General features: G+C 48.2%; 1 protein-coding gene across 1 annotated transcript in view; it reads right to left on the reverse strand.

The window, feature by feature from the left end:
- Window positions 1-4,854: 4,854 nt before the first annotated feature.
- Window positions 4,855-12,824, reverse strand: part of LOC134407519 (hexokinase-2-like) — a 45,699-nt gene continuing 37,729 nt past the window's right edge. Inside the window, exons 14-18 of the mRNA XM_063139364.1 lie at window positions 12,487-12,586; window positions 11,126-11,309; window positions 10,657-10,812; window positions 7,705-7,938; window positions 4,855-5,377 (exon numbers count right to left, since the gene is read on the reverse strand). Coding sequence (XP_062995434.1) covers window positions 5,233-5,377; window positions 7,705-7,938; window positions 10,657-10,812; window positions 11,126-11,309; window positions 12,487-12,586 — 819 coding nt within the window. The 3' untranslated portion in view covers window positions 4,855-5,232. The remainder of the gene's footprint in view (window positions 5,378-7,704; window positions 7,939-10,656; window positions 10,813-11,125; window positions 11,310-12,486; window positions 12,587-12,824) is intronic.

The following is a 12,824-nucleotide window of genomic DNA, read 5'->3' on the forward strand; positions in this document are numbered from 1 at the left end:
CCCACTCCCATTCGTTTGGAGCCTATAATATCAATGTATTGCTTAAAGAACAAAACCAAATCAGGAGCCAAGGTTTGTGCTTTAGGGAAACTTTTATTTGAATCTATTTTAGAAACAGTAATTATTGTGCTAAAGGGAAGCAGAAAAGTACAAACAACACACTCAAGAGAAAGTGGTACAAAAATAAGGAATCCTATCCACACACACACACACACACACACTGACAGAGGTAGCTGTAAAATTACAAACAAAACAAATACTTTAAGACACACACAAAAAACCCAACAACACACACTTCTGAAAATTACAGCCAGTCCATTCTGTCATCAGCTTAACAATCTTTGGTTTTTAAAAGAAAAAAGAAAACTGACTGACATACTGTATCTATGGGGAAGTCTCCTGTACGGAGATCGAGGCCACTGGGATTCTAGATTTCACCAGAATCTTCACTCATCTTTCACAGGAAAGGGATCACACACACCCAGGCCATGGCTGCCATCCAATACATCATCTCCCGTTACACAGCCCTAGGGTCTTTCACCCGGATGCAGCCCCTTTTAGCAAAGGAAGTGCCTGGATCCAAAGGTAGAAGACTTCCTGTGGGACCCCCACCTCTCTCTGAAATGTCCACTCTCGCAGACAAATGCCATTCCTTCGGAGGCAGTTAGACAAAGGTGACAAATACATCCCTTTCGTTATGTAGCATACTCTCCAGAGTTTGCCTGGTGTAAGCCATGGTAGGCAGGTGTGTGTGTGTGTGTGTGTGTGTGTGTGTGTGTATAACACCAATCTAATCCTTTAGCATGGGCAGTTGAGCCTTGCAACAGAAGGGGTCCACGTCTCCCTTTTGGAGGATGCCCAAGGAGACATAGTCCTAGGGGGAAGAGGGGTGTGGGTGTGGGTGGGTGCGCGCGTGTACACGTGTGAATACACACATTCACGTAATTATATAATTTCACTGTTTTAAGAAAAACAATGTCAGCCATTATAAAACAACATCCAGTATATTTAAGAATAAGTTTTTTAAAAAAGTGGGGAACTAATTTTTATTCAAATAATGGATACAAATTCATCTAAAGCGCGAGATTAAACTGCAAGCAACTCCACCCTCACCTACCTAAGCATATTTTCTCCTTCTTTGCCAGTTGGCAAACAGGGAACATGTTAACAACCAGATGCCATCAATATTGTTGTCAACAAAAAGGAAGGCTAAATGATTTAGCTTAAAAATAGCGTATAGAGCTCTTCGTCACCCTCATGCAGAAACGGGGCTTCAAGCTCAGAAATGATCATACCGACAATGTAATTAGCATGATTTCACTGATCATTCTGAAAGAGAAAATATTTGTGGGTTCGTTCTTCCTCATACCAGTCTGTACTGTTTCCCCCCTGTAACTTGTCCAGGACTTTTTCATTTCTGTTCCGGCCTACCCAGATTAATTTTAAACCTAAAAATTTTAAGATGCTGTGATTGTTATTTTAATATTGTATTGGTTTTATATGCTCTTTTAACTAATTGTATGTATTGTATTTGGTGTTGTTCCCTGCCTCAATCCTGAGGGAGAGGCGGGTAATAAATAAATAATAATAATAATAATAATAATTATTATTATTATGTGGTACTGAAGACAAGCTGTTGCAGCCCCTGCAGGGGTGGTCTCTGAGTGACCCCAGAACACTGGCACCATGATTCACTCACTCACATGGCCCAGCGCTTTGGAACTGGGCCATCCGAAAATATTCCCAGTGAGTTTTGAGTCTGGGTGATGTTTTTAGAAGCTGAGATTTTATTAGCTCTAAAATGCATTGCCTCGATGCCCAGCTCTGCACCTTCTTGCCAAACCTCCATGGAAAAACTACCCAAGGAGCTGCTGCAACCTGTTTGCAGGGCTCAGCTTCACCATCCTTTCCAGATGGTGCCCGTTGTTTAACTGCCTTTGTACACAAAAGACGCTATGCATAGTTAAGCGAGCAAAAGCATCCTGCAAAGGCTCTTTAAGCTGACATAAGATGCAGTTGCTGTACGTCTCTATAGGCCTGTTCAGATAACGCACTGAGCCGTGCCTAGGGCTGCCAACTCTTTTGCAGCAAGTGGTTAATAGGCATAGTTAAACTGTGGTAACCACCATGGCTATGAAAACACTTTTCACATGACACACTAAGCCATCATTAGCTCAAAATGCTTAACTATCATGGCTTAGCGTGTTGTCTTATATGTGATAAGAGGTATACAAAATTATGCCTGGTGTGGAGAATGTGGACAGGGAGACATTTTCCTCCCTCTCCCATAATACTAGAACCCAACGGAGTCATCCCATGAAGCCGATTGTTGGGAAATTCCAGACACATAAAAGGAAGTCCTTCTTCACACAGCGCATAGTTAAGCTATGGAATTCACTACCACAAGATGCAATCATGGTCACCCTTGGTCTGATGCAGTCTGCTCTTATTATGTTCTCATATTCTCCTAGCAGACACAACTTAAAAAAAAAAAAAAGATTTGCCAAATTCACAATTGAGTACCTGTCCTGGCATTTATTCGTCCTAAGAACTAAATAGAATCTTAGGATACCAGGTACTAGAGGCAAAGGGAGCAAAGCCGGATGACCAGGCAGCGGGGCTTTGCAGAGGCTGACCTCCACTGGAAACACGTCCCTGGGCTAGATGTATCCCGACCTGATCCTGATCCAGCAGGACTGGTCTCTTCTCCCCTATTCTCGAGGCCAGGAAAATGCTTCAGGAGCCCTGTGTTTAATCTCGGGAATTGTGGCAATGAATTTGGATCCAAATTGTGACACACAAAACTATTCTTTTCCCTTTTGAAAAACAATCATTGTAAAATAAAAATTTGCCATTCACTAGTTTGCTATTCGTGAAATGCAGTACATTTCCAGAGGAAGTACTCTCTTAGCAACCTCTTGTATTCAAGTTTTAAAAAATATACACTCTCATTGCTTCCTTTGTTATACAGTTAATCAAAGCCGATGTTTCAGTCATTTCGACAGGCAGGTTCTCTTATTTCCAGACCCATTTGGTATTGGATTAGTCATTTTTTCCCTTTAAAAAAATATTTGAATTCATCTTAATGTTCATCACAAGATCAGATTCCCACTTTGCTACTTCAGTACACAATATTTTCAGAAAATTCACCCTTATTGCAACTTGGAAGCTTTTATAAAATATGCAAACACTGAAAATGTTAAAAGGAGAGGAAAAACTAATCTGCTTTAAATTTGAATCTCTGTCTCATTACTGGAGACACTCTTTGTTCTTCAGTTATTTCAAGCCATATAAATATATATACAGATAAAAAAATAGAGGGGAAATTCTCTCTTTAAACTGACAGTCTAGCTAAGGATTTATCACAGGCAGCCACTCACTGTCTTGAGTTAAATAGATAACAAAAATATTTGTTCATTTTAATAGAAACATGTTACTTGGCAGCAACAGTTTCACCCCATAGCAGCGATTTTCCATTAGGAAAAATCATCATCTGTTTCCTCTTCATGGTAATGCCAAAACAGATTTGTGAGCAATTAGAAGCCAAAGTGAACGGCTCGCAATGGCCTTTAAAGATGTCATTCCAGAAAGATTGAAAAAAAGAACACGTTTAAAATGAAGTTAGAAGAAGCTACAATCAACGGCCAACCAACGTGTTTTGATTCCCGTTTTGCTGCGAACCCTTAACATGCTTAGAGATTATGTTTATCCATCATTTTTTGAAGAACTAGAGGTTGAGAAGAGAACTAGGTCCAAACTTTGATCCTGCAAAAACTAGAAATTTAAACTAAAATGGACATCAACAAGAGTGAAACAGAGTTGGAGGTAGAGGAGGAATATCCGTACAGAAACTGGTTATTTTGCAGTGGAAACAAAATTCAGAAATGTTGTTAATGTAATATATATTAGGGACTGACCCTGTTCCATGGATGTTAAGAAGGCTTTCATTGTTGATTAGGGTCAGGGGACGGACCAAGCAGAGCTTTCATTCAGTGCAACAGCCTTGGCACGTTTGCCAGGGAAAAGTGTGTGTGGGGGGGGAGCTTGTGGAGCAGCAGTGGGGGGGGGGTTGGGGGGGAGGAGTAATGTGGCAAATTCCAATAGTGGTGGTGATGAGAACTTAGTGGCATCCATTAGCCAGTTTTAGCCTTGGCTTTCACATTTTCAGATATCAGTCCAGAGATGATTATTTCTCCTTGGAAACTTTTGTCCTGTTTTCAACCTCTGTTCCCCACTCTAACATTTTCATGTTGCAAAAGTGTCATTTTCTGAAACATTCTTCACCCACACGCAAATATTAACAATTTTATATATACAGAATCCTTGTTTTTTCTTTTCCAAGACTATATAAGAAAATAGACACAATTTGCAAAAAAATGTTGGTTGTGAGGTCAGGTAAGGTGGAAGTGCAATTTCACATACAAAAAAATAAGTTATCCCTCAAACATGATCAAAACAGTGTGTTGCAAACTTTTATGGAAAAGGGAAGAGAAAATCCTTGGGAGTATTTACAGAAGCAGCAAGAACCAGGGGCAACGCAACGTTAGCTGCCAGGCAGACGTGCCGGCAGCCTTACATCAACAAAGCTGTAAGAGACACCTAAAGTGAAAGGGGGGAGGGACAAGCTGGAAGACGGGACCATCCCGAGCCCCAACTATTCCCAGGCACGTGCTTAACTTAACAGGAAGGCTGCCCCCACTCCCCTGGGCCTCCTTCTGAAAACATGCCAATCCTGAAATGACACCCGCCCCACCCACCCCTCCGCCCCGGTGCTATTTTTAAAAAGGAGATGCCAGGCCTTTTCATGCAAGTACCACCGCCTTGATTTTCCTGCCCAGACTTCAAAGAGTTTGTATTTTTCTGTTTGTGCTAATACTAAGGTTTGGACATAGACAGTGACAGCGTAGCAGCGTATTAATTGTTCACCATTTCTACGGAAGACCCGGGCTAGGCTGGGGGTGGGCTACATCTGACACTGAGCGCCTAAGAGAGATCGGCTTTGAACCAGAGGGACGGGAGCGCTGAAAACAGAACGTTAAGCTTCACTGACGCGATATGTCTGCACACAGCATGCGGCAGAAGAGTTGGAGGAATGCTGTGGGTACAGGAGCCGCAGCCCCGTGGGTCTCAGCGGTGGCGTCTTTGGAGAAAACGGGAGGCGAGGCGTCCACCGGTGGTGGCCAAGAGGGGCGGGGGCAGGTCCAGGGCTGGGGCATCTTGGGCACCTGTCCTTTAGTGCTGGCCAGCCTCTCGGATTCGGCAAGCCACGGCGGTGATGAGGGCCGCACCTTTGCCGCTGCCATCTTCAGACTGGAGGAAGGTCACTTCACATTTCGGAGAAAGCTGCTTCACTGTTTCAGCCATGACGGTGGAGAAGCTGCAGACAAAGCAAGAGAGGTGAGAAGCAGTCCCATCGGGGGCTCTGCCCCCCCCCTGGGCCCCCACTTGCCCCCCCATTCTTCTCTTCACCTGTCTTTTATTCCTTTGTCTCTTCAGCTGCTTAAAGGTTTCTTTCTATTTTCCATTTTTCGCCTTGACAATGCCGTATTTCTTCGATTCTAAGACGCACTTTTCCCCCTAAATTAACAGCTCTAAAAATGGACTGCGTCTTAGAATCGAAGAAATACGGTATTGTCCTTTGTTTTAGTACGTCCCGTCACTGATTTGGATGGCTCAAAAGCGGGTTTGATAAATCCTCTGAGGAGAAGGCTATCCCAAGCTATTTAGGCCTGGTGGTTAAGTTCCTCTGCAGGGGCGTTGCTTTTCCTTCCTGGAAACCTGCTGCTGCTTTAACCTCGGAGCTCCAACGAGGGTTAACGACTGAATCCGCCCCCCTATATGAGGGTTTGGGGGGGGTGGCGGCACTTCGGAGGACCTTTTGTCTGAGGCAGCGCAGAAGTCACTCCGAGTCAATAAAGGAAACGGAGCCATTCGCGTCTTCCCCGCCCCTCCTCCCTCCCTTCTTAGGCGCGAAACCAAACTCTGGCGTTTCCTGCCCTGGATGCAGCGGAGAGCGGCTGGAGGCCTTTTGGGGTTCATCTCCCCCTTTGTGCTCAGGACCCCCGAACCTTTCAGGCTGCCCCTCGGCCGGCCCCCTCCTGCCCGCAGCCCCTGCAGCTCCTTCCTGCCGCGACCCTGGGCTCAGCGGGGAGGAAGCAGGAGGGTGGCAGAAGGGCTCTGGCTTCGTCCTGCGTTTGTGCAGGGAGGGCGGTGGGGTTTTGCTTTGCAGCAGAAACAAAACTCCGGGATGGAGGGCAGACACAGACAGGAAATTCAGGCAGCTTTTGACAGGAAACAAACTACCGTATTTCTTTGATTCTAAGATGCCCTTTTCCCCCCAAATTAACATCTCTAAAAATGGGGTGCGCCTTAGAATCAATGGCGTCTTAGAATCGAAGAAATACGGTAATAACAAAACGTGAACAATTCTAAATAAAATGCAAACGATTTGCAAGCAGGGAATAAGGATGGGATGCAAAAACACTTTGCTTTTTTTCCTGCATTTTACTACCCAAAAACATAATGAACTGAAAAGGACACTTGCACGGTGTTTCGTGCGACGCCATGTGTTCCACAATCACTCGCTGCAAACACAGAAACTGCTCTGAAACATTCCCCATCCTGAGACTATTGAGAGACGGAGCCATTTGGTTTTGACACAAGCTTCTAGAACTTAAGAGCCTCGTGTGGCGCAGAGCGGTTAAGCAGCAGTTTCTGCAGCTGAAACTCTCCCCACGGTCTGAGTTCGATCCCAGCAGAAGCTGGTTTCAGGCAGCCGGCTCGGGTCGACTCAGCCTTCCATCCTCCCGATGTCGGTAAAATGAGTACCCAGTTAGCTGGGAGAAAGGTAATAATGACCGGGGAAGGCAACGGCAAACCACCCCGCTATAAGGCCTGCCAAGAAAACGTCAGCGAAAGCTGGTGTCCCTCCAAGAGTCAGTAATGACTCAGTGCTTGCACGAGAGGTTCCTTTCCTTTCCTTAGCTTGAAACAAAGGTTGGGGGGGACATGGTAGGGGCATGTAAAATTATGCATGGTGTGGGGAATGTGGAGAGGGAGACATTTTCCTCCCTCTCTCATGATACTAAAACCCAACTGGGTCATCCCATGTCACTGATGGGTGGGAGATTCAGGACAGACAAAAGGAAGTCACTCTTCACATAGTTAATTCTTCACATAGGAATTCACTACCACAACTTGTAGCGATGGCCACCAAATTGGATAGCTTTAAAAGGAGAATTAGAAAAAAAACATGGCGAAGACTATCAGGAGCTCGTGTATTAGAGGCAGAACGCCCATGAACATCAGGTGCTGGGGAACATGGGCAGGAAGGTGCTGTTGCACTCAGGTCCTGTTTGAGGGTTTCCTGTGGGCAGCTGGTTGGTGCTGTGGGAAGAGAATGCTGGACTAGATGGACCCGTGGTCTGATGCAGCGTGGCTCTTCTCATGTTCTTGTGGAAAAGTTTTGGCTACTTTGGGGCAGGAATCGTTTTGCAAAAAGACAAAGTTTACATACAGCCGTGGTTCTGTGGCAACACAGGAGACATAAAACTTCTGTACCCCAAACAAAGTGCATCTATGCTCCTCCGACCACCCCCCAAAACACCTCTCCGGAGAAGAAGCAGTGAAGTCCTCAAACCGCCCCTGCCCCGGGGCAAGGTGGAGCCACATTAAGCAACATCTGGCCTAGGCAGAGGGACTTACTGAGGATGGAGCTTGTAGAGGGTCCCGTCCACACCGACGGTGAGCTTGAGGGAGTCCAGCCCACGGTTCTCTCGGATTTTATCCACCACAGCCGCTATCCCTGCCCCGCAAAGCTGGGCCGCACGCCGGGCAATCACCGTGCACACCTCCTTCACTATGATGCTGTCGTCACAGGTGCTGTCCAGGCCGAGGTGCTGCAGGATGGAGCGCACCTGAAGCAGGGCTAGGCGGTCGCTGTAAGGGCGGGAGGAAGCACACAGGCTCAGGGGGGGGGGGGGGAGTCCCAGAATGGGCGCAAGGTGGCCAGGGCCTCCAAGAGGCTGACGCCACTGGAGGGACAAGGGCTACCCCCTTCTCCGGCCAACAGAAGTGAGGAAGCATTGTGCAGAAATCACAAAGGGTAGAAGGGGCAAAGCAAGGGAGCTTCTCCTGGCGCAGCCTAGGCTAGGACTGGCGTACGGAAGCAGCTGGGCTTTGGTGTTCGAAAAAGCAGGCATTTGCATACTCCCAAGTCTGGCCCGGAGAAAGAAATTCAGCTCTGAAGTTATGAGGTTTCCAAAAAGAGAAGCAGCGACTCCATGGCTGCACAAGAGTCACATCTCTTCTCAAACCTCTGCGAGTTCAGAACATGGAAAAATGGGCTGAAGTTACAGGCAGCCAGATTCCGGCTGGACATCAGGAAAAACTTCCTGACTGTTACAGCAATACGACAATGGAACCAATGACCTAGGGAGGTGGTGGGCTCTCCCACACTGAAGGCCTTCAAGAGGCAGCTGGACAACCATCTGTCAGGGATGCTTTAAGGTGGATTCCTGCACTGAGCGGGGGGTTGGAGTCGATGGCCTCATAGGCCCCCTTCCAACTCTACTATTCTATGATTCTGTCGTCACCGGAAATTCAGGATATCACATAATAGCACTTTTCAAGTACTTGAAAGCTTGTTACACAGAGGAGGGCCAGGATCACTTCTTCATCATCCCAAAATGCAGGACACAGAATAATGGGCTCAAGTTACTGGAAGCCAGATGCCAGCTAGACATCAGGAAGAACTTCCTGACTGTTAGAGCAGTACGACAATGGAACCAGTGACCTAGGGAGGTTGTGGGCTCTCCCACCCTAGAGGCCTTCAAGAGGCAGCTGGACAACCATTTGTCAGGGATGCTTTACAGTGGATTCCTGCACTGAGCAGGGGTTGGACTTGATGGCCTCATAGGCCCCTTCCAGCTCTACTGTTCCAGGATTAGTTCTGCCCAAAGTGAGATCGCCAGAGCCTCTTCCAGGCAAGGTGTTTCTTCTGGAATAGCTGGGCCTCGTTCCTATCATATCAGCAAACCAGGAATTTCCACCTCCATCATCAGCAGGGATTTTGTAAAGCTGGTGGATCTTCATTGCTCATCCAAAACAGCCCCAAGACCCTAAGGGCTTTGCATTACAACAGGGAAGGATACGTTGTTGCTGGGGAAATACATTTCCCGCCCAGCTAATCTGAGACTTGCAGCTAAACGCAGAGGGCGCAGGGAATTCTGGGCGGGGGGGGGGAGGCACCCCGGTCCCTGCTCCACTGGGAACTATTCAGGTGGATGACGAGCCTTCTCCCCGTTTTCCCTTCCTTTTTAAAGGCTCATCCTGCTTGTCTCTACCTGAATTACTTCCTCTTTCCAGGGCTGCTAATCTGACTGCCCCACAATTAATGATATTTTTGACATATGTGTGTGTGTTTAATTAAGAGAAGGAACTGCAGTTTCTTACAACCGGCAGGATCTGAACTTCTTTCTTCTTTTTAAAGCTCAGGTGATGCACAGCCAGAGGGGAAGTCACTGCGCAAGTTGGTTTTAGGGTCTCATGTTGGCAGAAGGAAGGAGAGGAGACTCAAGCCCCCGTGTAGAGAGAACAGAGCAGAATTGCGTGGAGAGAGAGCGCTAGCTCAGCTGCAATCCCAGAGGCAACACGAAATGGGAAAGCGACAATAAGGGAGCGCTGGGAGCTCTCCCGGTCTGGAAGTACCGGGGGTGGGGTCGGGGGGTTCACCCACTGGTAAGGGAAACATCCCACAGCAGAACAAGGAGCTTACTGGCCGCCAGGAGGCAGCAACCAGCTGTGGAAAGCAGGAAGAACATCTGGAGAGTATGAATGGAATGCAGTCTGCCCGGGGGGGGGGGGGCAGCCATGCCTGCTGGCTCCCGCCCCCCAAGGCCCCCACGTGCACCACTCCCCAGCCTTGTTCCATTATCAGGGTCCCTGAATGCATACAGAACTCCACTCATGTCCTGGCAACCCTGGATAGCCTCCCCCCCTTCAGACCATGCCACTCAACCCAGCAAGGTCAGGGACACAGGGGGCATGGGGGCTGGCAGGCATGAGGGCGTTGGGGGTGGGTCGTCATGCGCAGCCTCAGCCCCTGCACGACTTTAGCTCTCGCACATTCAGGCTGATGCCTGACCAGGGCTGAGGGCTTGATTCTCAGCCCACGTGGGCCACCTTTAGCCACCACAACAGGCCTGACCAGGCAGCTCTAGAATGAGGGTCTGGCCACCCCCACGTGCACTGTGGCCAATGCGGGTCTGCTGGGACAAGAGCTCAAGTGTCACGCATAAACAGAGCTCACCCAAGACATTTTGCTGCCTGAGGTGAAGAACAAGGCGGCACCCTCTCCTATGCTCGGCTCAAAAGCCGACTGGGTCACCCGTCGAATCTTTCTTGAGCACTGAGGGCAGAGAGTTACCTTCTCGGCAGCTCCAAGCAGCAGGCTAGCTTAGGAGGCTCAGGGCAGGTGATGGGGCACACACTTGCCTCCTCCAACCCATGGCTGCTGCCTCCCAACCTCTGCCACCTGAAGCAACTGCCTCGCTTTGCCTAGCGGTGGGGCCGTCCCTGGGTCTTTCGACAGGGAGGTTCTGCAAGACTCCCTGGGTGGCCTCTTCCCCCAACCTACTTGCCCAGTTCAACCCTCACCTTTCAATCTGAGAAAGGAACTTTGTCTCAAAGATTCCTCTCGTCTTCAGCCGTTCGGAGATCCGCCTGCGGAACAGCAGCCCTCGCCTGGTGAAGTCAATCAGGATAGTCCGGACGATCTCGCCCAAATACATCCCACTGATCATTTTTTCGAACCTGAGACACAAGAATGGGGCGGGGTGCATGTGTTGTGAGCAAAGTCCACTGCACGCGGATGATTGCCTCGATCCAGGAAGGGTGGCCGAAACCCAGAAGGCATCAACATGGTGAGAAACTGCACTTGGAGTGCCTCTAACTGGATCCCTATGATAGGATTTAACTCTGACCACAGCCTTGGGGCCAGATGCTCATTCACATTCAGCCTGCGCTGGGGAGTGTCCTTGATGTGCATGTTAAACCTGGGGTGGGGGAGGAGGAGGAGGAATGGGGAATGGGGGGACGTGGACCCTTCTTCAGCGCCAGCACCCACCTTTGCTTCCCAGGGTTGAGAGAGTTTTCATCCACCGCAGCATCAAAGGCCGTCCGGAAATCATCCAAGCAGCCGCTGTCACCGAAGGCGCCCCACTCCATGTTGATGCACATCCTGCCCTGGTCTCCTTCCACCAGCTCCACGTTCTGCATCTCCTCCATGTAGCAGGCGTTGCTGCCTGTTCCTGGGGAATCACAAAGGAAATCACCCTCAAACACTGAAGGAAGAGCCCTGTTCTTTGAGTGGCCCGGGACAGAAAATAGACTTCCACTACTGAAGTGCCAAGCATGAAATGGGGGAGTGAGCGAAAGGCACCGTTCACCTAAAAAGAAGAGTCTCAGTGGGCCAGTTTGCACGATCAAACCGTCCACTGCGGCTTATTTAAGGCCAGTAGACGGCAGCCATTTTCAGTGTTCAAGCACGACCACCGCTAATCACATCTTCCGAGCCCAGCAGGGATGAGTTCTGCAAGGATTGATCAACCCACACATAATTCATGACCTGTTTTATGGTTACGCAAGGGTTGAATAACTTGCAAAAAACCCATCACCACTGGGTTCAGACGACACGTCAAGCCGTGACTGCGGCTTGACTATTCAAAAAGGCCGCCCGGTATGCAGCACAAACCACTGTGGCTTATTTGAGCCACAGTAATCATGCAAACCAGGTCAGTAAGAAGCAAAGCTGCTCCCGCCTTCCAGTGGTCTGGCCAATGAATGCAAAGCTACTGGAGCTTCTAAATTTTCATGACTGAACCCCATATTTTTTGGTTGTATTACATTTTATATCGTATTACATTACTATATGTTTGTTGTTTTGCATTGATGTTTGTGACACACACACACACACACACACACCCCTATCATTTCTGGTTACTGCCCTGTGCTTTCAAAACACACACATGCCCCAGCCTCTTGCCAGAGAACTTAAGTTTCCCACCATGCAAACAAAGCAGAAAATTCAGAGTCAGCTTTAAAAATAAATTAAAAGCAAGTACTGAGTCCTAATGATTGTGAAGATGAGCTCAAAATCATTTGGACCATGCTCAGTGTAATCTCAGAGTGGGGCTGAGAAGGTGAGGACAGAATCAGGCCTTAGCAGTCTGCCCGGCAACTCATCACACACCCACACCCACACACCCCAAAATCAATTGTGGATACACGGAGAAAAGTAAGAAGGTATGTGCAGTTTGGTTGTATTCATTATGCACAATCTGAGTTCATCAGTTTTGTTGGGGGGGGGGGGGCGGTTGGTGGAAAATATGGATTATCTTGGCACCAAACAGGGTAGGTTTCTAAGTGTTGAATGCACAAAGCCAAATGATACACTTTTAAAAACAACAACTGAGCTTCAAAACTTACCAACAATGAGCCCAACTTCACAAAGAGGGTCTTCATACCCACAGGTCATCATGGTGCCCACAGTGTCGTTCACTAGAGCAACGACATCCAGGTCAAATTCCTGAGGAGCAGGGGAAAAGTTGGCTTCAGATACGTAAGGGAGCCAAGGACTTTTCCAAGTGCAAGGGGGAGGGGGATGGGATGTAACGACCCACCAACATGAAAACAATCTTGGAAACCTGGATCAAGCATACCAACTCAACCAAATGGACGCCAATTTGCAAAAGTGATTCCCATGGCAGAGGCCTGGGTTTCTTGGTCAGGTGATTCCCCCCCCCCCCGAATACCTTTGTCAGCCC

Source organism: Elgaria multicarinata, chromosome 12 (genome assembly GCF_023053635.1).
Source record: "Elgaria multicarinata webbii isolate HBS135686 ecotype San Diego chromosome 12, rElgMul1.1.pri, whole genome shotgun sequence".
In the NCBI taxonomy this organism is placed as follows: Eukaryota; Metazoa; Chordata; class Lepidosauria; order Squamata; family Anguidae; genus Elgaria; species Elgaria multicarinata.